The 24287-nt window shown below is 38.6% G+C and overlaps 1 protein-coding gene across 1 annotated transcript in view; it reads right to left on the reverse strand.

The window, feature by feature from the left end:
- The window catches only part of vcanb (versican b), a 30942-nt gene that overhangs the window by 1833 nt on the left and 4822 nt on the right, over positions 1–24287 (reverse strand). The window contains exons 4-14 of the mRNA XM_084401147.1: positions 20323–20497; positions 20105–20232; positions 18181–18474; positions 14127–14876; positions 10496–12526; positions 10183–10296; positions 9968–10081; positions 5115–5273; positions 3494–3576; positions 281–425; positions 20–202 (exon numbers count right to left, since the gene is read on the reverse strand). Of these exons, the coding sequence (XP_084257273.1) occupies positions 20–202; positions 281–425; positions 3494–3576; positions 5115–5273; positions 9968–10081; positions 10183–10296; positions 10496–12526; positions 14127–14876; positions 18181–18474; positions 20105–20232; positions 20323–20497 (4176 nt within the window). The remainder of the gene's footprint in view (positions 1–19; positions 203–280; positions 426–3493; positions 3577–5114; positions 5274–9967; positions 10082–10182; positions 10297–10495; positions 12527–14126; positions 14877–18180; positions 18475–20104; positions 20233–20322; positions 20498–24287) is intronic.

Consider the following 24287-nt stretch of genomic DNA (forward strand, 5'->3'; position numbering starts at 1 on the left):
ACTATAATCAGAGACTTACGATTCAAGCATGTGATTTTGGGCTTATCCCAGTGGCCATCTTCTTGGCATCTGATAGTAGGAACGTGTCTTTGGATGAAGCCGTCCTTGCAGTGGTACCTGACCAGAGAGTTGATTTCATAGCGCGGCTTCATGCTGCCATAGATATGGGCGTCTTTTATGACAGGGGGCTGACCACAGGACACTGGGACAGAGGAAAAATAAGGTCAAAGACAATGAACTCACAGTAAGCAACACTGCAGACTAGCTGAGGAGGTCTCACCAGTGCCCTTCTTGCAGGTGAAGGTCAGGTGGTAATTGCACGGCACATCATTCCACTGGCCGTTCTCATGCCAGATCATCACCACGCAGTCCTCGCCCGTTGAGAAGAAGCTGTCCGGCTGACCCTCTCTCCAGTTCTCAAATTGCTAGAGCACAAGAACACAAGTAGAGTGTGTCATTCTATTCATGCACCACTGCATGTGCCCACACGAGGGTGCAAATATCACATGTAAGAATCAAAATAGAATGAATTTTATACACATCTGGAAGGGCTACGTGGGACTTTCCTTGATAAAATGGGGAAAAGGGATGATGCGTTATTCAAACGAAATGTACTGCTGCATTCAATTTGCATGGGTTGAACACACAAGCCCCATTTCATGCGTGTAAAGGCAGAAAACAAAACAAAATAAATAACAAAACAAAAAACAGGATGAAGCAAGGTCATTACATAGATTTATATTCATAATATATATAATTACATATAAATACATACACAAATAAATTTTCATGTTTCATGGGGACTTTCCATAGACATAAGAATTTTATACTGTATAAACTGTATAATATATTCTATCCTCAAACCCTAAAACTTGTATTTTCAAACAACATCACTTAATATGATTTATTATGTTGTTTTCCTCATGGGGGACCAAAAAATGTAACTCCACGGACAAGGATTTTGGATACTGCGATCTTTGGCAGGACATTTTGTCCCCATAACATAGGGTTTACCAGCTTTTATGTTGTAATGACTTTCAGTCAAAATAACATACTACTTAATATAAAATAAAAAAGCTACTACTATTTTTGCGGTATGTATTATGTGTCCACCTTATTTTTAATGTAAGAGCAGGTGCAGCAATTATTATCGTAATCATAAACAAAACGTTTTACTGTTTACTTTTGATATTATTCCAGTTATTTACCCATTGCCATTAATAAATCAGAAGTTTCACACATTTACAGGAAATGTACATAAGATGTATATACTGTAGACAGTATGCAAATTTTCGGTATGCATGGAATACCCAGATAACATAGAAATTAGCCAAAATATGTATGTAGAATACTGCATCCCACAATGCAATGCACTCTTCCTATTTTCAGCATGACAAATTAAAACTACAAAAAACATCAACATTTTTAAAACCTACAGCAATAATTTAATGAATTGTCAAAAGTCAAAACATTCTTAAAACACCCATATTTTTAAGATGATAACTGGACTTCACTTGCTGAATTTAACATGGAATATTAAACTTTTGTAAAATGTGCAGTTTTGCATTCTGATTAATATGGTATTTTGGTTACACTTTATTTTAAGGTGCCATTGTTACAGTGTAATTATATAATTTTAATATTAATTTATTAATATATCTATTAATATTAATTAATTTAATATTATATAGAGTAATATTAAGCAACTACATGCACTTACTATAGGGTTAGGCTAGGATTAGGATTTGGTTGAGGGTTAGTTGCATGTAATTATGCATAATTTACTCTTATTATTATTATTATGGTAAGTACATGTAACATATGTAACAAGGACACTGTAAAATAAAGTATTACCGGTATTTTAAAGTGATTAATTATTGTTGAGTGCGGTACTCATCTTTTTTACCGCTTCTGTTACCACACAGGATGATAGAAATGCTAAAGCAAGAACTTTCCCATTAGCATTAGCATCATCTCATGGTTTTCATCTCAACTGTTTCTCAACAGTTGCACTTGGGTGGCAACTAAACCCTAAAACAACTTTATTTAGTTAATGATCTGTAAGACTGGGGCTGTAAGTGCTGCCCTCTTCAGGTTGAACGGTGGCTACTGCAGTTTAATTTTCCTAATGGAAGTTGTTTCCCGGCGTGACGTAAGCAGGCACCAGCTCACCATGTCCTTGGCATAGGCTCAGCCCCCGGTATAAAAACATCTTGTTCCGTCCAAACCACTGTAGCGAGTAAGGAGTTGGAATTGCGAGTATTGAAAACGATCAGGATAGCGTATATTAGCATCTAGTTAGCATAGCATTTATATAGTTATTTAGATTATTTCGTGTAGCCTAGGTTGTTAATTAGCATAGTTGTTAGTGTAGTATTGTTAGAAGCATAGTTAGTTAGCATAGTATTGAATCAGTTAGGATGGCTTCAAGTTAGCATAGATTTTTAGCATTAGCTTTATCTGTATTTAGTACAGTGGTTAGGATGCATAGCTTTCTTGGAAATTAGGCGCCAGTGGTTGCATGCACTTGGCCTGGAAGACCGTGAGTTCCCGCCTAAAGCTGGAGTGAGCAACCTGCATTTTACGCGGGATTGCTTCTCCAATGCAATGGAGGTAAGAAATTGGCTTCTCCAAACAGCTCACGCTGAAAAGCGACACAGTGCCAAACGCTGCTCCTCCTGCATGGACTCCACCACTGTAGCGGCGTCTTGATGTGAGTGAGCATATATTTTTAATCACAATTTATGTTCCTTCCTATAAGGCTAAAGTTAGGCTAAACCCTCTGGGGTCGACAAACGCGCCGGCGAGTTTTGCTGGGTTTTTTCACATAGCAGCAAAATAGACATAAAATACTCCGTCATTTATGGTCATACAGACTTAAGAAATATGAAAAAATAAACTGTAAAATGTCTACTATTTTATGTGTCCACTTATAATCGAAACAAAACATGCTGCTTTTGTAAAAAAAAGAAGAAAATAAACAGGCTATTTTTTCTGCTCCGTGAACTTTTTTTCTGGAGCACGTCTCTAAACTTAAACAAAACTCAGCGAATACTAGTCACACGGGCATAAGCAATATACCTTTATAAACATTTAAGTCTCTGCTATTAAATTATCTCATTCAAAACGAAAACAAATATTCTCTGTTTATGTAATCTGTATGAAAAGATAGAGATGTCAGTCGTTCTCATGGCAACTCATTATCTGCTAATATGAACATGCCTACAGAGAGCGCGCGCTATTGAAACGCGGGTCACAGGTGCACCCCCCCACCCCCCACCCCCTCTGGCAGGCTCTGACCAGGGGTTGAGTTACCCTTTAAAGTCTGTGTTCTCACTCATTTTAGGATCAAACAACCTCATTTAATCATTGTCAAAAAAAACTAAATCAAAACAAGAATGACTCATAACTCTGCAATCCAGGACACCTGGAACACAGAAGTGCATCTAATAAACAGATATTATTAGGATCAAAATAATGAATCCCATCTTACCATAGGGTGTCCATCAGTCCAGCGGAAATCATTGTTAAACATTTTATCATTCAGTCCGATCCACTGATAGTCATGGCCCAAACCTACAAGACAATTACACATCTCTGTCAAGTCCAAACAAAGAATCATATAACTTTAGAAGACTTAGTTTAAGAAGATTTAGTGCACAAGTTGTATAGATTTATGTTTTATGCTACTGGTTATCTGTTTCATTCGGCTGCTATTGGTGGGAAAAATGGATAGTTCCCGCTTCAAACTGCTGTGTCAGACTGGTCAGGAAACTCAAACAAACAGAGCAATGTTTTGATAGCACCACATGCTTTTGGGGATAATCAACCCACTTATAGTTGTCTCTGCATATTACACTAGGAAATGAGAACATATTTTAACGTTGAAAAAACACATCTTTAAGCTACTAATCTTTTTGTGTGAGGACCTTTGCAAACTTCTTTGACATCTTTAATAGACCTGGCTGAAGTGAAAATAGCAGGAAATCAGTTAAACCAAACCACACATCAAATGACAAACAAATGTAGAACAAATCGTTTCTGTGCCCGGAGCAGCCAAGATGAGGTTTGTTTAGTTTGGAGTCAACAGCGTGGTCAAGTGCTTTTAATTAATATGACATATGCTTTGTTTAATCATTGCAAGATCATTTGGTCCTGAATATCTGTCCTCCCCCCTCATTTAAAACTAGAAATAAAACTAGATTTTATACATTTGATGAAAATGTAGGCTATCTGTCAAAACTTGCCACCACAATGTTTGCCAAAACTATCGCTATACAGTTGCTAAAATGTTCTTGTGGTTTTTACAGCATTGCTTTAGATTGATGCAGATTATGTATTTTTGTAGGCCAAAACACGGAAATGAGTTAGCATTTTAGCACTTCCAGTTCCACCGTCCTAAAGTCAAAGGGTTTTTTGGCACTCAAGATATTTGCACATTTTATTCTATGACATAAAATACATCAATAATAACCCCTTTGGATTTTTTAAAGCTTTTTCTTGACATGAAAAAGCTGGTTGCTAACAAGTGCCTAAATTGGACTACAGAGGTTGCCTGGGACATTAAACGTCATCACAGCGAACAGGTTAACTCATCTACTCTCTAGTCCACTTTATCGTTTATAATCGCACTCTTGCTATCTATTTTAACTCAAACTTTCAGGGAAAGACATAAGAGTTGGCGGAAGCGTAAAGGTGGTGACGTTGAAGTCATGTGGCCGTGGTGAAGTTCTTTTATAGCCTACGTTTAGCTTTTGACTACTGCCGACTGTATTTAGGCTTCAAAAGTTGTGTTCATTTGTGAAGATGAACAAAACGTGTAAGAATCATAAACTTTTGTTGGTTGCAGAGCTTATTTTCTGCAATAATCCAAAAGCCAATGGAAAAATCATATTGGGTTTTTGTCGAGGCAACCAGTGTGATGTGAATTTCTGGGTTGGCCTACAAAAATACATAATCACTGCAGCTCTCTTTATACAATACTGAAAAATTAGGAAGTAAATGAGTTAAGGGTTTGTTCAAGCCCTACTCAACTATCAAGGCAATACGGATGTCTGCTTTGGCAAATACCATTCGTAAATTCAATAGTACACAGTTCATGAAAAGGAACTTACGATTTACAAAGAGCTGCTCCTCGTGGGACAGGACGCTGGTGAGGTGACCGCCCTGCAGACGACACTCTCTTTCCCCTGCTTCCCATGTCCGTCGGTGTGTGAAGTATTTATAGCAGTGGCTCTGAAACTTGTGCCAGCCAAAGTCACAAACCTCTGTATCTGAAAGTTTGAATAACAGACATTTAATCATGAGAAAAAGAGGAAAAGAAACCTAAAAACGAGTAACACAGACAATACATATTGGATAGCTTTCATAATATCATCCATATCAATGCACCCCTATTCGAATTGAAAATGCTTTTGTAATTCATTATGCAGCTACAGCAAGCATCATAATGCCCATAGTTTATCAAAGAAAAGACGTCTCATGATAGCCATTTTCTTTAGCATTAGCCATGAACAAGCCTGTCTTTCACATCATGTATGGTTATGGTGCAGAATGGACACAGAACTGCATCTGTTTTGAGTACTGCCATCAACTGGGTTAACCTAGTGCAAAGCACTTTTTATTCTATGCCATTCAATGGAGATCATCAACATTTTACTTGGACTGAAACCCCCTAATGACCGCAGCGCTCAGTGTGAAAGCTAAATGCAAACAATGACATCTAATGAGGCTGGAAAGAAAACTAGTAAATGAGGCCAAGTAAATCATCTCAGACGAACGGCCCATAGTGCTGTTTTCTTTAACTGATTACACGGCATTACAAGCTCACTTCGTCCTTTGCCTTGAATGTCCAAACTGCTCTCATGGCATAGTGCATGTACTGTATATTAAAACAAATTTATTATAATTGCTACAATAATATACAAATCTCAAATTTACTTGAGAATGTATATTATCCCTCCAGTTTCAGTTGTGGATTTTAAATTGCCTACTTATTTCGGGAGACCTACAGTAGACCTAATCCAGACAATGGATCAAATCAGGACAAATACTGTAACCTAGTAACTAGAAACTGGCTGTTGCATGCAACTTTGGGTCTTTAGGGGCTTTCATACTGGAGGAACCTTCTCATAGTTCCCAGAACTATTGGCGGAAGTACCCGGATTTTGGCATGTTCACACCGCAGGAACTAGGAACAATTTTTGTTCTAGGAACTCCTTTTGGAGGAACTAATTTAGCTCTTACTTCAGAGTAGGGTCTAAACCAGCACTATAGGAACTACCAGTGACGTTAGTGTATGCTGATTGGCTGAACGCACGCGAAACACCAGGCCATTTAAAAAAAAAGATGTGTAAACACAGATTATAGCCCATAATTTACTCCACAAACATGGAAAACAGTGATAGATGGGCCTCTTAACCTGTACTCTAAGGAGAAAATCCAACGCAACTTTGAGGGGACCGAGCCAAAAACGATTATGTATTTCTGCTCAGCAACACTGGACATCAACCACATGGCATAGGCTAATACCTTTTCATATACTGTCTACTTTGTATGTATAACAGTTCTATCTAATAACGTATTAGACAGATCGTAAACTAATGAACACGGAGAATGCGTGAAAAGTAGAGGCTCTGGCGTTCTCAGCGCCGTCAAAATAAAAGTCACAAAAACAAGCGTGGTTTACGACACTTCAGAGAACTACTGGCGGTGCGAACACAACCAGGAAAATCTTCCTAAGGGAACCATTAGTTCTCGGGGAACCACCCTGGTGCCTAGTTCCTAGAACTACCCAGTGCGAATGCCCCGTTTGTCAGAAAAAAGTGGAGAGCTTTTGTACGTTTTCTTGGCTAGGCATCTTGGTCATGACAAGGACTCTTTTTCCCCTCAAAGTTCTGTCAAATGCTATTTCAAATTTTGGCTAAAATATTGCATTTATCGCAATATCGCAAAGTTTAATGCAGCAGCTATGAATTCATTGTTTTCAACTATCAACAAAGGTCCAAATTCAGCTTCACTGATTAAACAGAATCAGAATCTTTTTTTATATTGCATGGAACACAAGAGTTTTGGAGCTTTTTACGATCTCCCCTGATCTTTAGCTAAAAAGCCTGAGAAAACAGATGTCCTCAGAGGTGATGTGTTTGAATGGAGAAGATTAGCTCTGCTGACTAATGGCAGCAATATTTTGTATGAAGCTGGAACCAATCCATTGGGGGACCAACGCCCAACACGACCGCCAAGCCTGTGCAAGTGAGCGTAAATATCAAGTCCTGAGAAGGTTAATAGCTCTCTTCAAAGTTAAGACATGCTCTCATTCATAAGTCGACTGATTATTTTCATAGTGTTAAGCTAAAGGGATACCCCTACACAAGACATAGGGAGGTGTTTAATAGTTTCTATACTGTGGCTTGTCCCCAACATAACTCAAAGGGGTCTCCATGAGCCTCTAAGACAAACAGCAATTCATTAACTGATTCCAGCTGCTTTCGCAGTACAGACCCATATGCCAATTGCAATCGCCTTGCCAGAATCCTAAGGGGTCTCACCTTTAAGTGAAGGAACAGCAAAGAAGGGCCTTGTCCCAACCCTGCTTCATGTCATCGGAGGAGAATGGCTTGACTTCATCATCCTCGAACATTAAACACTGTCCACAGCCACGTTACATAGAGATTCAATATTTTCTTTTTTTCTATGAGTTGTTTGTCATAGTGAAAACCACAACAGACACTCCAAAAGGGATGTTCTCATATTTGAAGTGCTTCACTGAACATTTCGATGGGTAATGGGAACTAACTGTAAAAAGGCTCTTACTGCACGCCAACAAGACACTCTTTATATGTCAAAGTGATTTGTACCACTACTTAATACATTTTATCTTCATTTCATGCATATCAGACCTAACCTCTTCTCAGAACAATGTCAAACCAATGGCCAGACTAAATTATCAGCATGCCAGCAGGTTTAGCTCCTATAGATAAAATGCTTTGCCCCTTCAAGCCTCGTGATGGTTTAGAGACAACATGTCATGAAGACCTGATATCACACACAATAAGGTTCTATTATACTAACATTAGTTAAATCAATGACACAAAAGAAGAATAAACAATGAAAAATACTTTTAAAGCATCTTTTAAACTTGGTTATGGTTAATTTCTACATACAGTATAATGTTATTCACACTTCACAGACAGATGCTGATGAACGCGGGCAATCACCAGATTACAATATGTCACTTAGACATTCCACAACTTTACAAACACCGATTCAACAATCTGCGAAAACAAGCACCGACCAATGCCAACAGAAGCCGACATTGATCCGACAATACCAGATGAACTTGTCTGTTGCAGTTGGTTAGCGTCTGTCAGTGCCATGTGAAATGGCCTTAAAATATTCAGGGATGTATGGCTTCAGTGTAGATCTAAGTCAGTCTTTTGCTATTGCCAAACACTGCTAATAATATTGGTAAAGAAATTAAATAATTAAAGGATTCAAAGGGATTTAAGGGAATAAAGAAGAAATAATAACAGTAAAATAAGTTCTAGGCCTAATTATAGCCAATATAGTTGTGAAGTAATTGATTTAAACTCTTTGCAAATAATATTTTATTTAAAAAATATGCACTTGTTTGTATGTCTAATATGTAAAAAAAAAAAAAAAAAAGTCACACTCAGTTATGAAGGACATTTAAATAATTGCATATTTTCAATTAAAAATGGCAAAATTGCATTAAAAAAGTTGTGTAGTTTGCATCACTGTATGTTACTGTTGGTCGTTAAACATATCCATCGTAAAACAGTTGTCAAATATTAAATGTTTAGCTACCACGCATGCACTCTTTTACTGTAAAAACTAAAAACGTCACATTGGAACTAATACTCGTCTTCAGTGAACATTAAGCCCCGCCTTCTTTGATCTGATTGGCCATCATTTTGACATTGACAAACAGCGCTGTTAGACCGCTGAGACAGACCAGCTTAAAAATGTACATTTTTAAACTGTCTGCCATCCTAACAATAAACAGAGCAGTGCGTAATGGAGAGCAGCATAAAATATCAAATACTGTATTGGGGGGGGGGATAATTTGGCCATTTCCAGTTATTAGGTGGGACTTGTCCCACTCAATGCCAATGGTGGTTATGCCTTGCGCTGAAATATGCCACATTATTAAGTTCAGTGCGTTGCAAACGTCATTTCATGCAGGCTTTAATTAGTTTCCGAAGCCTTCTAAAAGTCACAGCCTAAGCTTGGGACCTACCAAGTCATGCTTTTGTGGACAAGTATGACGAGGCGACCAAAGGAAAATGCACTCATCATTTACGTAGCCACTCTAATGTGCCTGGGACCATGCCAAGTAAGGCAGTTGGTTCAGGAAAGGCTCAGCGAATTGCTCATTTGTGAGAAGTGTGGTGGGTGTAAAGGACAAGGCAGTACTGTCGCTGACTGGCTGACCTTTTCTCTGAGCCCTATTGTTGGCACAAATCTGCTTTCATCCCTCTGGACACCATACCGTAAACGCTCTGGAGGATCAGGTCTGCCAGATGTGATGAACTGTGTGGTTTGGTTTGCCCATTGCTAACAGTTTGGACTGACCACCATATTCAATTCGCTTCAGTGGAATTATTAAACAGACACTATTCACTATTTAGAAAATAGCCCCATTAATCATAACATATTCCATTCACCAGCTCCTACAAATATAAAACGAGTTGTAGAAACATTTCACTTATTGGAAACCTAGCTGGCACTCATCATGTGTAATCATCATGTTTCAGGAATAAACCATAACATTTATACATTAGGCATTGTGTGTTAGCATGAAAATGATGTGATAGAATCGCATAGCAACTTAGCATGCCACACATACAGTTCACATTTTGTTGCAAAAACACAAAAAAACGATCTTTACTAAATTTTTATATTAGCCTAATTAAAACAATTGTATAGCATCATGTTGTTATACCTTGCTCACAGAGGGCTCCTGAATAGCTGGGCAGACAGACACAACTGAAAGAGTTTAACCCATCAATGCATGTAGCTCCATTGCGACAAGGGTTCGACTGGCATTCATCAACGTCTACAAGAATTAGGATATGAAAATATATTACTTTTCTTACAGAAACTCTAAAAAAAGTTAATTAAAAGTGAATAAAGCTGAAAGAATTAAAGGGTTCAAACCATTTTCACAATGTTCCCCACTGAATCCAGGCATGCAGACACAAATTTTTCCTTTTCCATTAGAATAGCATGTTCCACCATTTTCACACACACTGACAGAGCAAAATGTGAGACCTGAAATAACAAGTACACATCTATTAGTGGATGGACATATACACTATGGACAAATGAACTACGAAGCAATTCAAGTAATTCCATTAGTTGTAAACCTCAAGATAGGAATTTTGGAAATTACCTATTCAACACTATACAAGATAAGCAAGATAATTTATGAGTTAAAAAAAATAAATATATATATTATGTGAAACTGTACCTTGCAAATCCAGCATATCATGGCTCTCAACAGTGTAGCTGGATTCCGTCCAGATCTCTGGTTTTCTTGTGGTGAACTCTTCCCTGGATGGTGGTTGTCCTTCAACAATTGAGGGACCTGCCAGATCTTCATAATCTGCTTCATTTGCCACAGTACTTGTGGCCTCAATAGTGGTGAGAATGTCTCCTGTAGCAGAAGTAGTGCCTCTATCCGAGACCTGAACTGGCTCTTGCTCATTTAATTCTGTAGCAACACTGGTGGAGGGACGACTAGAAACTGGAGTAGATGAAGTGAGAGGCTTCTCCGTTGAGAATCCAGGTGGAGAATGTGATATTTCTTGTGTTGTCTTCTCTGAAGTCTCAGGTGTCTGCGCTGAGGTGGTTGTGTCTTCTAAAGATTCTTTTTGGATTAAAACTTGATTTCCAAGATTTTCTTCGGAGGAAGACATTACTGCTCTAAGACCATCAGTGGGCAGAATGGTGGTCTCTGAACTTTGGGTTGTGAATTTTGTTTGAGTTTGAACACTGGTAAAACTCAATGGTGTTGTGTCTTCTGCAGAACCTTGATTTCCAAGATTTTCTTGGGAGGAAGACATTACTGCTCTAAGACCATCAGTGGGCAGAATGGTGGTCTCTGAACTTTGGGTTGTGAATTTTGTTTGAGATTGAACACGTGTAAAACTCAATGGTGTTGTGTCTTCTGCAGAACCTTGATTTCCAAGATTTTCTTGGGAGGAAGACATTACGGCTCTAAGACCATCAGTGGGCAGAATGGTGGTCTCTGACCTTTGGGTTGTGAATTTTGTTTGAGTTTGAACACTGTTAAAACTCAATGGTGTTGTGTCTTCTGCAGAACCTTCAAATACTTTAGTATTTGAAGTACTCATTTCTTCAGATTGTTGAATGAGAAGGGATAGAGCAATATTTGTAGTGAAAGGTTGATTTGAGAATGCTTCAGTTGGCTGATCACCAGAGCTGATGTCCTCAGAGATGGTGAAGATCGTGTTAACACCTTTTTCAATCTCAGGGACCAACAAGGGACTCTCAGTTGTACTTCTGTGTTGGTCTTTCTCAGAATGTTTAATATAAGCAGTGCTTTCCTCTGAGATTGCCCCAGTTTGAAAAGTTGAGGCCACCTGAATCGTAGGCTCTGTACTGGACAAAGCCAAACTAGCAGGTTGCCTTGGCTCTTTGGGATGAGTACTTGTTAAGGAACTTATAGAGCTGTGAGAAGAAACAGTGAAAGATGGAGATAAAGTTGAATGTTTTGGTTCTTCTGCTGAATATATATCTTGTCCTGAGCCTTCTTCTTCAGCGGAGGTGGAGCCCTCAAAATCTTCTGTTTCTGGCTTCATTTCTTTTTCTACAGTTCTGGATTCTGGAGTTGTAACAAATGGTCCTTTGGTGGAGCAATCCACCCCAAATGTCTGTGTAGTCTTCTCTGTCTCAGCTATTTCAGTCTCATCAGTAGCTACCATATCCGGGTCATTAGATGCCGATGTTGGCAGCGTGTCATCTGCAGAACCTTCCAATGTTGTCAATTCCTCTTCATCATCTGTTGGGCGCATCCCAGAACCTTCTTCGAACTTCGACATGCTAAATGATATGGCTTGTGAGGTCATCTCCTGGCTTGGAGACTTAGTTGCAAACTTGGGAAACTCTGTCGTGGTTATATTTCCCGAGCTTTTTGTTGTGAAATGGGGCTCAATTGGGGTTCTCGTCGTTGAGCCAGATTCATTTGTCTCAGGGGAAGAAGTGATGCCTTCCACCATCAGTATTTCTATCTCATCATCAGGGATGGTTTCTTCTGGTGGTGGGATAGCAGTGTCAAACTGGTCTCCTCTGGCCTCCTGAGTTTGGTCAGTGTCTGGTTTCAGAGTCAATTCGTGCTTTCCGTTAATGAAACTTGGTTCTGGGTTGATGGTAACAGAAGTCAAGTCAGATACATCAAGGTCTCCACTGCCCAAAGGTGGCTCATTTTCACCAGTTAGGGCAGGAGTGTTGTGCCCAATGAATTTCAGAACAGTATCAACTGCAAACAAAAAGGAAAAGACATTACACAAGCGAGTTGGTTTATAGTTGATACTGATTTAGCCAACAGCTTTTTTCAGCTTTTAAGTGAAGTGACGTGAAGGCCAAAGTATGGCAACTCATACTTGGAATTTGCTCTCTGCATCCAAGTTAGTGCACAAGCACACACACACACACACACACACACACACACACACACACACACACACACACCAAACCGTGTACACACACACCCAGAGCAGAGGGCAGCCATTCATTGCGGCGCCTGGGGAGCAATTTGGAGGTTAGATGCCTTTCTCAAGGGCACCTCAGTCGTTTCCTGTCGATATTGAGTCCGACGCTCTAATCATTATGCTGCAACTGCCCCCCTAGATCACCTATGATCATCTACTGTAAAGCATGCTTCCATATTCAGTTTCAACTTTATGTTTCCAAGTTACTTTACAGACATCTTAGAAACTGGCACTGCATGTATATTCTACTTAAAGGCTAGAGTCTCACTTGAGGCGAATAAAATGCTCAAGCCAATTATGATTTTGGCTGTCAAGGTATGACTTATTATTGTTCCTACATAAGAAGCTCTACTTAAATACAGTAGAATGAATTGCTTATTATACATTTCATTCAGAAATATGTCCCAGTGAGACCCTAAAGTCACTGTATTGCAAAATTACAAGGCCCCTTTCTTGTTCAAAATGTGATTCCAGCTACTGTTACATTACAAATTAAACTGGGTGAAATATAGCCAGAAATTTGACTTCATATATATCCTTTCCTTTGATGGTCATACCAGCAGCCATACACGGTAACCTGATCTGTAGACTGGACGAGGTAAGGGAAAGTAATTAGCTTGCGGTGATTACTTTGCTGATTGATGTTTTAAGGGGCTTTGCCATTTAACCCAAGAGACATTTGTCTGTGGCTTTGAGAGCTACTCTTTCTCACACTCAACACCTCTGTCTCTCTCTGTTGTTTTACTAGAGTAGATGCCCCTTTAACAATCTCAAATGGTATAAATGGGTCGCCTGATTAATGCCGACCCACAGGACCTACAAGACAGGAACACTGGCTACAGTTCATTTACAGATGTTTATCAACCTCATCACTCTTTCCAGCAACACTGGAAGTCAATTAAGGTCATGGGAAGGCATGGAAGAACTGTTTCCCCTTCCCCTATTTACGTATAAGCAGCACCACTGTTTTAGCTTTACTTGTGGATGAGGTAAAGATTTAACACAAACCAACTACTAAAGCAACTGCATAAAGTTGCATAAGTCCAGATGTTGTTTGCGAGACAGCAGTAGGCGTCGCGACAGAGCCAAATGTGTCCTCTCTCTAGCCAAGATCTACATTCATTTTGCATCTCAATGTTTCCTAAACCCAGTCACTCATTTACATCATGCTGCTTTGGACTAGCAACAATCACAGAAAAACACTGCTGCACCAATATATGAAAGGATAAGCAAAATTGGTTCATGTGAACAAGAAGTCAATGTATTGAATGATCATTCTTTCTCTGGTAAAATTAGATTCAATATGATTTTTTTTATGCATGGACGAAATTGTATAAAGAGTTATCTAAAAATTTCCATCTGACCCACCTGACTGATTTTGGTCCTTAATGTTGACTATAATCATATTGATGTCTAGTGAAAAGTCTGCTGGCTTCAATTTGCTGGCTTCAATGGATTCAATCTGTTGGCTGTGCACAACCTCTTTACTTAAACGCGGGGTTATCATGGTGGACTCAGCAACAGCCGAACCATCTTCGGTCGTGTTTGCAGTGATTTCGTTCTCTTTGTATACAATTTTTGGCTTGTCTGAGTCTCCTTGGAAGGTCGTAACAAACACATGCGAAGTAGGAATCACACTCTCGCGAGTATCCGTGTCACCACTGATGCTACTCTCAGTACCACTGTATTCCCCATGCGGAGTATCCAGCACAGTTTCCCCTGCGGTGGGCTGACCGGGTAGCTGGATAGGGAAAACGAAATCTGAAGAAGAGTATGTATTTGCACCAGGGGGTTCCACTTGCACCATGGAGCTGTCCTTGTCTTCATAGTCCTTAAAAAATGTGGGTGGGGTTGCCATATCTGAAATTGTCTTGGCTTCAGTTGGTCCAACAACTGTGGCTTTAGCAGAAGGATATGCTTCAGGAGTGGCTCTTTCGCGTGGAGCCATGCTTGTAGAAAACATGGATGGTGGTTCTTCTGTGGTGCCGTGGGCTGGTGTAGAAGACATTGCTTTAAGGGAAGAGACTTGAAGGCGGTCCGAGAGAATTGGAGATGTTGCAGGTCCAGCTGTGGGTACAGTCATGGGTACAGTCGTGGGTACAGTCGTGGGATCCCATCCTGAGAACAGAACAGAGAGAAGAGAGATGATGTATTTTTGGTGAAGTGTGTAATTTTGGTGCCCCCTATAATGGCACCAAATTGAATTACAAAAAGAATGGCTTGTTTCCAAACCATTTTTCCAAACACTTGCCCATCTTCCATTGTTTAGCTAGTCCCATATTCACGCCATTTATTGACAACAACTGACAACTAAGACTGCCCAAACAAACAGAGAAATGTTGAAAGTGCCACAGTGGCAACCTACGAATGGATTTTTTACAGTATATTTGTCTATACATATTAAATCAATCTATTGACACTAACCAAGTATGCACAATCACTGTCAAGATATTTTTAAACATTTCTAAAAACAGCAACAACAGCAGAATCATCTAAGCATGAAAGGATTTTTTGGCTGGTAAAGAGTTATTTTGGGAAAATTACTTGCTATGACAGGGTAGAATTTGACAGTTTATATTTATTTTGAAATTCTAGCTTCCTTTCCAGAATGTTTTTGGCTAGGTTGCATTTTGCCTAACCACTTATTTTGACTCTGACCCGTAGGTAAATAGTCTTGAATAACTGCAGTTGGAATGCTTTATAATATAAGTGCCAAAGTGGTTTCGTTTCTCACAATAGATTCATCAAACCGTACCACTGCTCTCTACGTGCATGCTAACTCTGACACACTGTCACAGACCTATATAAAAAAAGGTAAATGTGGCCAAGTTAACTACACTATAATGTTCACTCCAAGTCTGTTCATACACATATAACTGTGTGCTCAAGACATGTTGGCAGGCCTCCAAAGTTGTTTTACTCAGACTGTAAAAATGTCCATGCTTAGCTAGAGGTTTAAACAGCGAGGCAAACCCATTCATGACAACATGTGTTGCAGTCGCCCATCTGGCAGTATACAGGGGAATACAGAGGGGGTCCAAAAGTCTGAAAGTACAAGTGAAAATGCCTCGATTTTCCTACATTGTAGTGTGTCTCCTTTTGCATTAATCACAGTAGCATTTGAGCATGAACAAAACCCAACAATCCATGTTATCCAGCGTGATTTGAGAATGTGAGATTGTGTGACATTGAAGACATTGAGGAATAAGTCACAGGAATAAATTACATTTGAATAGATATTAAAATAGTTATTTGAAATTGTAATAATTTCACAATATTATTGATCAAATGAAGCATTGGTGAGAATAAGTAACTTATTTCAAACCATTAAAAAAATCTTATAATTTCAATATGTTGAACTGACTTTAAGACAGTACAACTTATTGAACAAACATCTATCCCATATTTGCAAATGTATATGACGCCTACACTGATTTATATTTATTGCATGTTCTCAGAGGCATTTTACTACCAATATGTTCTGACTTATGAGATAAAACACTTGTTTTCAATAGTAATCACCACCAACTGTTCTTCTTTCAGCATTACTGCGTTTAATAATCTATGTTGTTTTGAGTCTGATTTTATATCAGCAGCATAATGCTGAAGTTATGCAGTGTTGTGTATGGACAAAGGCCCACACCCATCTCTCCTACTTCAGACCCTTCATCTGTCAGTCTTCATCTTAAGCCTACACACACACGTCACAACCAGGCCAGAGAGAATATAAAATACCTGAATACTTATGAAAAACGATGTTAATCAGGATTCTAAAACATGAGGGGGAGTAAATGATAGAATGATGACAAAAATTCATTTTTGGGTGAAGCCACCTACTTTTGCTCATGACAAGGCTTCGACAGTACAACATCTCACTGCTTCTTTGTCTCAGTCTCAGTGTGTGGACACACAGCCAGCTGTTAGACGTTAGGGACGTGTCCTCTTTTCTGTGCAGCGCCTCTAAAGCATCAGGCATCTTTTTCCTTTATAAAACAGCAGTGATCTTGAAACAGCACAGGAGGAAACCACATCCCCCCCACTAGCGTTTGTTTATATATTATAGTGGGGCGCTCTTGCCCTCCATGCTCTTTCCCGGCCTACCCAGAGTTCTTTTGTTTGTTTTGCGGTACTCTGCGGTAGAAGCCCATTTAAGAGGAGTGCTTCAAGACTGGTTACATGAAACAAACCACAGCTAAAAGGAAAGCCACAAAATCCCTGGAGGTAGGGGGTGAAAAGTAGATACCCGATGTAAAATTGGATTAAATGCATGTTAAGCTCTGATTTTGTGTGGCCTGTTTCCATTTTCCCTCTCGAGTGACGACTGAGGTTGTACAGACAGAGAGTTTAAACAACCCCCCAGCAGGACAGTTACAGGGTTCAAAGGTCAGAGACATTCTGGGCAGCGGAACTGACCTGAAAACAGGTCAGTTAGTTTGCCGTTTTAAGGCACATATTTGAGCTAGGGTTAGGACAGACGTTTAACAGATGAAATGTGAGGCCGCCCTGGAGAGAACAAATTATTCTGCTTCCACCCAGCTAGCAGAGAGAGAGAGAGAAAGGTCGGCTCAGAGTCACAGCTGTTATGATATCACAGCAAAACAGACGCCTCCCTATCAAAACAATAGTTGTGTCGTGTGTGTGTACTGTATATGTATATGCTGGAGTAGACTTTACAGAGTGCGTGACTCTTGCATTGTCAATACAAGATCTTGACCAAAAAATGATGCACCTATTGATGGAAATAACATTACAACATTTATTTCCAAGAAGAGGTGCATTTTTGGTCAAGATCTTCTATTCATGTGTGTAAATGATTCTTCATGATCCTCACAACCATTCTTTCACAATCTGAGCCTGATGAATCTTGACATTGTCATCCTGGAATATGGCCATGATGTGTCTCATACATGGTTGTTTAAGAAATGAAAAGCCACACACTCCATCAATTAGGGTTAGACGAACAGTTGCCAAACATAAAACATGATAGAAACATAATAATCACTGAAATAATGATTTATAACTTTTTTTTGGACCAGGCAGTGTATTTGTTGCATAATGGTACTAAAAAGAGGCTTATTTTTATTTATGAAAACATAATTTAAATGTATTACACCCACACACGTGTGTGTGAATATAAATTACATTATTCATAAAGAAAATGCCCTTTTTTCTATATTTTATATTATTGGAATTTATTATTATGTAAAATAAATATCATTTTAAGATAACTGTTTGTTTAATAAATGTTGCTGATATTTTGTTACCATGTAAAGAGTTTTGGTCAACGTGTTTATAAAAAAAATTTGCAATATTAAACAAATGTAAATGAGTTATTTCTTCGTCTTTTTTTTCAGGATGGCATGTTTCCGTGAGATTCACTCAATAAATGTTAGCATTCGTCGAGCATTTCATGAAGACCTACCTTTGAAACAGAACGCTCCTAGCTTCTCGCTCGGTAAAGGAAATCCCGTCTGGTTGCGGTAGCGGTACATAGTCCTCACGCCCAGCTGTCCTTTGCCGCACTGAGTTCTGGGTACCGAGATGGGGTAGCGGGCGCTGCCGTCAGACAGCCAGCCGAAGTCGCAGCGGTCCAAGCCGTCTCTCCAGGCTGCATGCAGGTGACCTGGAGATGCTAAAACTGAGTCCTGTCTTTCACACGCCGACCTGGCCTCATCCAGGGTCATCTCAGCACCCACAGCAGAGAAGAACACCTCACCTGAGTTCAGACACACACAATAACACATTCACTTTATACATATTACACAGCCTCTGTTTCAAAGTCTAGTAAGCTGCCTATCTAGACAGCATTAGGCATCATAGACATACAGCCGACACAAATGCTGACCCAAATACAGCAAAATTAAGATCAATTTGGCCAAAATCTAAGGCACCACTGGATGTTCACCCATAGTTCATAGCAACCATAGCAATAGTTCACCCATAAATGAAAATTATCCCATAATTCGTGGCTGTATATGTTTTTCTTCTTTTAGCCGAACACAATCGGAGTTATATTAAAAAATATCCTGGTTCTTCACAGCTTTTCAATGGCATTGAATAGTGCCCGAGTTTTTGAAGCTCCAAAAAGCGCATCCATCCATCATAAAAGTAATCTATCCGACTCCAGTGGGTTAATAAATGCCTTCTGAGGTGAAGCGATGGGTTAATACTTTATAAACTATAATCACTTGCTTCCAGCAACGTATGCGCGTTCGCAAGAGAGTCGAGATCCGGCAGAAGGGTGACCTATGACCCGACGTATATGACGGAGCTCCTCTTCTCTTATTCCGCCGGAACTCGACTCTCTTGTGAACGTGCGTACGGCCGTTGTCGGAAGCCAGTGATTATAGTTTATAAAGTTTTAAAAATGTATGTTTTTCTTACAAAAACACATCACTTCACTTCAGAAGGCATTTATTAACCCAGTCGTATGGATTACTTTTATGATGGATGGATGCTTCAAAAACTCGGACACTATTCCATGCCATTGAAAAGCTAGGAAGAGCCAGGCTATTATTTAATATAACTCCAATTGTGTTCGGCTGAAAGAAGAAAGTCATATACACCTACGAATTATGGGATAATTAAATTTTTTTGGGTGAACTATTCCTTTAACAAATAAGGCAACCCTACAATGCACTGCTAAGGAATGGAAATGTAACTTATGTATATTAAATTAAATTAAATATTTGGACCATTAAGATTTTTTCCCTTCAAATTGAGACATTTGCTCTCTAAATTCTAGTTATATGAAATTCTAATTATATTCAATGAACATTTATTTAAAGAAAAAAAGATTAAATAGTGATATTATTTAGATAAAATAATATAAGAATTTGTACATGGTAATATTTGTTATATTTTTATTTCAGAAATTTTTGGGATAACATGTGTCCGTAAAGTTCATCAACTAAGTTTTAGTTTTTTTTTCTTCTTAGTATTTTTCTTTTGCAAAAGAATATTGAAGTAAATTAAAGATGTGATTAAATGTTTTGCTGTCATTACCATTAAAGCCGCACATGGATACTGTATTTGTATATCTATTTCTATTGATTGAAAAAAATATTTTTAAAAACTAAAATGTAATATTTGTGGATAATTAGGATTTTTTTCAAAATTACATTTTCCACCCAATCAGACATTTTCCCTTCAAAATTATCATTACTGCAATGGAGAAAAAAACAAACATTTAGGTGTTATTAGCGTTGCCATAGAAACAGGTAATTTCTGAGTTTGAGCATGTGAACAGAAGAGTAGAATTGAGCAAAATCTCCATACTATCATCTCATAATTATAGTAATTCCGACAAGACGTGAACGCAGCATGAGTCTGATTTCTAAACTTACCCTGAAGTTTTCCAACGTAGCAGTACACATCATACATTTCAGAGGAATTTCTGAATCCGTATGTTCTGACTCCTGGCTTTAGTATCATATCACCATGGCAACCTTCCCGTGGCTTTGTTATCGGGTATCTGTGGAGAACAAGCCCAGATGTGGTTGTTGTATCAGCAATATTCAAATGTAGATAACATGATTTCATAGTGTGGAGGTATAGAAATCACCTGACGGTTTGGTCCGCCAGCCACCCGGCGTCGCACTGGTCGAATCCGTCCTCGTAGGCTGAATAAAGCTGCTCAGCGGTGGCGATGGATGCATCCACATCAGTGCAGGCCTGCTTGGCGTGTTCGAAATCTAAACTGTAGCGACTGCTGTTGGCGCGGTAATGAAACACAACACCTATGAAAAAACATAAATCAAGTTCATGAACCAAAAGCAAGAACAAAACTTATTTGATCAAATTTAAAGCTACACTGTGTAGGATTTTCTCCCGTCTAGTGGTGAAATTGTTTATGACTACCAACTGAATATTACTTTCTAGCTCCTCCCATTCCGAGGGTGTTTTAACTCCTACGGTGGCCGTATTAATTCAAATCTGCCGGCAGTCGCGAGTAATCTCCCACTCGCATTCGTCATGGTGCCACTGAGTGTAAAAACGCGAAACGCGAAGCTTGAATTTCCAGGTATGTCCCTCTTTGGCTAATGTATTTTCAAGATGGAGGCGCAACATGGCTGCTGCCATTCGAGTATGTATGTATTGTATTCTAATTGGCAGATTCTACGCTTACGAAAATACTTGATTAGTTGGTAGAAGTAATTACACATTAATGAGCACATATCATTTTGAAAGAACAAAATGTTTTTTGCTAAGAATCAACTTAAAAAATTACACAGTGTAGCTTTAATATATAGCAATATTGTATTTTGGATTTTTTTTTTTTTTGTGATACACTAATGTATTTGTGTATCTATGACAAGAACACCATCTAAACTAGTAGAGCTGCATGATTCGGCATAAATTGAGAAACATCATTTCTTTTGTTTCAAATAAAGATTGTGATTCTACGACGATTCTGAACGGACAACTAAACAAAGTAACATTTAACTTACTGGAGGTTCTGATGAAATGTTAATTGTTACTGTTTATTTAAAAGTGTTTAAATAATTTGAATGAATAATTACAAAAAAAATCGTATTGTATGAATGATTCAATGACTCATTCATAAATACTTCACTTGTTTTATTACTGGATGAATCGGCATTTTTTTATAAATCTCCTAAATGAATGATTCAATGGCAAATACATTTTTAAACAGTCACTTGTCGCCACCTACTGGCGTAACAATGTAATCGATGCAATCGTTATTTGAAGCGGCAAGTTTAATTGTTTTGATCGCTTCCTAAGACATCAGTGTTTATATCCGAACTATAAACTTTTATCCCAGTTCTTCTGTGATAATTTGAACATTTGTGACACAGAAATGATGATACTGTGTGGTTGAAAGGACTGTTTGTGTAGCTGTTGCATACCTACACATGACAACTCCTCTCTCTGTATCAGCGGCAGCGCCAATGCAGATCTGAATATTCTGCTGTGATTTTGTCAAAGGTTTAATAGACAGGCAAAAGTTCTACTATTCAAAAGTTTGGGTCGGTACGTTTATCTATCAAATTTTGAACAGTAGTGTTATATTTTCAAAACAATTAATTTATTTCCAGTCACACGGTCAGCGTTATGCATATTTGACTTCATCTAAAAACAAAAGTGATCAAATGGGCTGCTTTTCTGAGAAATTGGCCGCCTTTGTACTGAACCCTGGAGGTTTCAGCCACAACAACAAGCAGTTGTCTGGCCAAAATCAAGAATCCTTTTATTGTTCAGCTATTCAGGAACCTGCCGTGTCAAATACTGAACATGATCTGAATAGTAATCACAGCATTACACAGCACCAAAGCATCAAAACCATCCCTCACTATATGTTACTGTGAACAGTGCATGATGCAACACAATGACTAAAGATGTATATGAATGTGTATAAATAAAATTGTCCAACAGCTAAAACTTGCAAATTAAATAAAATTAAATAAAAAACACTTAAGGGCCGTTCACACCAAGAACGATAACTATAAAGATAACTATAATGATAACATTATATTAGCATCCATGCCAACACACAATATCTTTCTGTTTGTTATAAGCATGCGCTGCAGTTTTGTCGTCTGCCGTTCGAGCTCTTTAAAGCAGGATGGATTCTGATTGGCTGTTAATGTTTTTATGGTTCATCGGCGGAAAAAAGTCGTTCTGAAAGTGATTACAACGATATTGTTTCTCTGTGTTATCGTCATAGTTGTGGTGTTGATTCTGCTATTCTTTTATATTTAGAACGATTTTTTTCGAACTTATAATCCTTGGTGTAAACGTGCCTTTATTATTATACTATATCATATATAAAGACTTCTTATTCTTAATCACAGGGATTTGTTCACTATTTTTCACTTAGACTTAGAAAGTGAATGAATTTATGGATGCAACTTTTCCAAAAGAGGGTTTTACTGTCCAAATTGTCTTAACAGCTGTGGCATGCAAATAAATAAATATATAAATAAAAGAAGACTTTTGGTTCCTAAATCACTGGGATCTGTTCTCTAGACAAACCACACAATTTGAGTTTAGTTTAGCACAAACATGCTTGAGTTTCAGGTTTAATACTTCTGCACATCTAAGCAAAAACTAGTGATATTGCTTTAGAGAACACTACTAATCAGGCTCTCAGAACAGGCCATGCAGTCGGACTCTGTAATTTGTCCTTATATGGGCTTTTCTAGTCTTTTTTGGGTACAATAGCAAAACTACTGGCTGAGCAGGCCAGGTTCTGAATGCGCTCTCCTCAGAGGGATGGCAGTGTTGGCTTTTTTTGGGCAAGCGCTACCTTTGAGTGGCAATCAGCGCAGCGCGGGCCTAAATGGAGGGCATTGAGTGTATTTGGCAGGAAGGCACACAGTTCTCTACGGGCCTACAAACCCTCCAATACCACCGCCTCACGTGAGCCAGATGTGCTCATGTTTTACTGCACACAACTGGGCATCGTAATGCGGTAAACAAATAAAGTGTTGTTTGTCACCTAAGAAAATCTTTAGCATGGTTTCTTTCACGTCTTCTGTTAAAGGAATGTTCCAGGTTAGGTTATTGCATGTATAATGTTTAAAGGGATAGTTCACCCAAAAATGACAATTCTGTCATTAATTACTCACCCTCATGTCATTCCAAAGACTTTCGTTCATCTTCGGAACACATTTTTGGGTGAACTATCCCTTTAATTGTTGGATATACAGTGTATATTTTCATACACTTTAAAAGAGTAGCATGGCTCTAGCAATGCTAAGGTCATAGGTTTGTTTCCCAGGGAATGAATGAACTGATTTGAAGGAAAAAAGAGCATGTTACAGATTCTGTCGATTTGGCTTGAATTGAAACCAGGATATTCATTTAAAGGTCCAGTAAGTGATTTCTGAGAAATTTAAATCAACCCCTAAACAAACAATTCTGTGAATATTTGCTAGATGTTTGTTGTGTGTGCTGAAAAAGAAAAACATTGTGTTTTTAGGTGAATAGGAGAAAAAACAAAGTGGATCGGACCAATCCACAGAGCACCATAGAGCCAATCAGCAATAAGGGGCGGAGAGAGAGTGAGCAAGCGGGATATTTGTAGAAAGACTGTAGAAAGAGAGATAACTGAGATAAAGAGGAACAACTTTTCAATCAGACAAGAGCTTTAGAACCCACGTTAATATTAGAAAAAGCTTTCCAATGCTGGAGAGACCTGAGCAGGAAGGCCTGAAAACGGACGCAGAGGATGCTTTGTTTCTGCTCGATACGCGAGTAACATTGGTTTTGCAATGTTTCACAGATCCAAGATATGCTGTTGTACGCTATTGTCATTGTTTATACTTGTCTATACTTGCGCTAGCTGTCTGATGCACCAGTTGTTTCTCAGAAATCGCTTACTGCACCTTTAATATCTGACTCCATCTACAAAGCAAAGTGATTCAGATTTACATCATCTTAACCAAGGTCTCATTTTACAACAGTTAGGACCCTTTTTAGCTTTAACTATTTTCTGGATGATTTTTCAGACATTTGCTCATAATGCAGTCATTCAGCAAACCCCCAAAAAAGAATAAACAACAT

This window comes from Rutilus rutilus, assembly GCF_951802725.1.
Source record: "Rutilus rutilus genome assembly, chromosome: 25".
Taxonomy (NCBI): Eukaryota; Metazoa; Chordata; class Actinopteri; order Cypriniformes; family Leuciscidae; genus Rutilus; species Rutilus rutilus.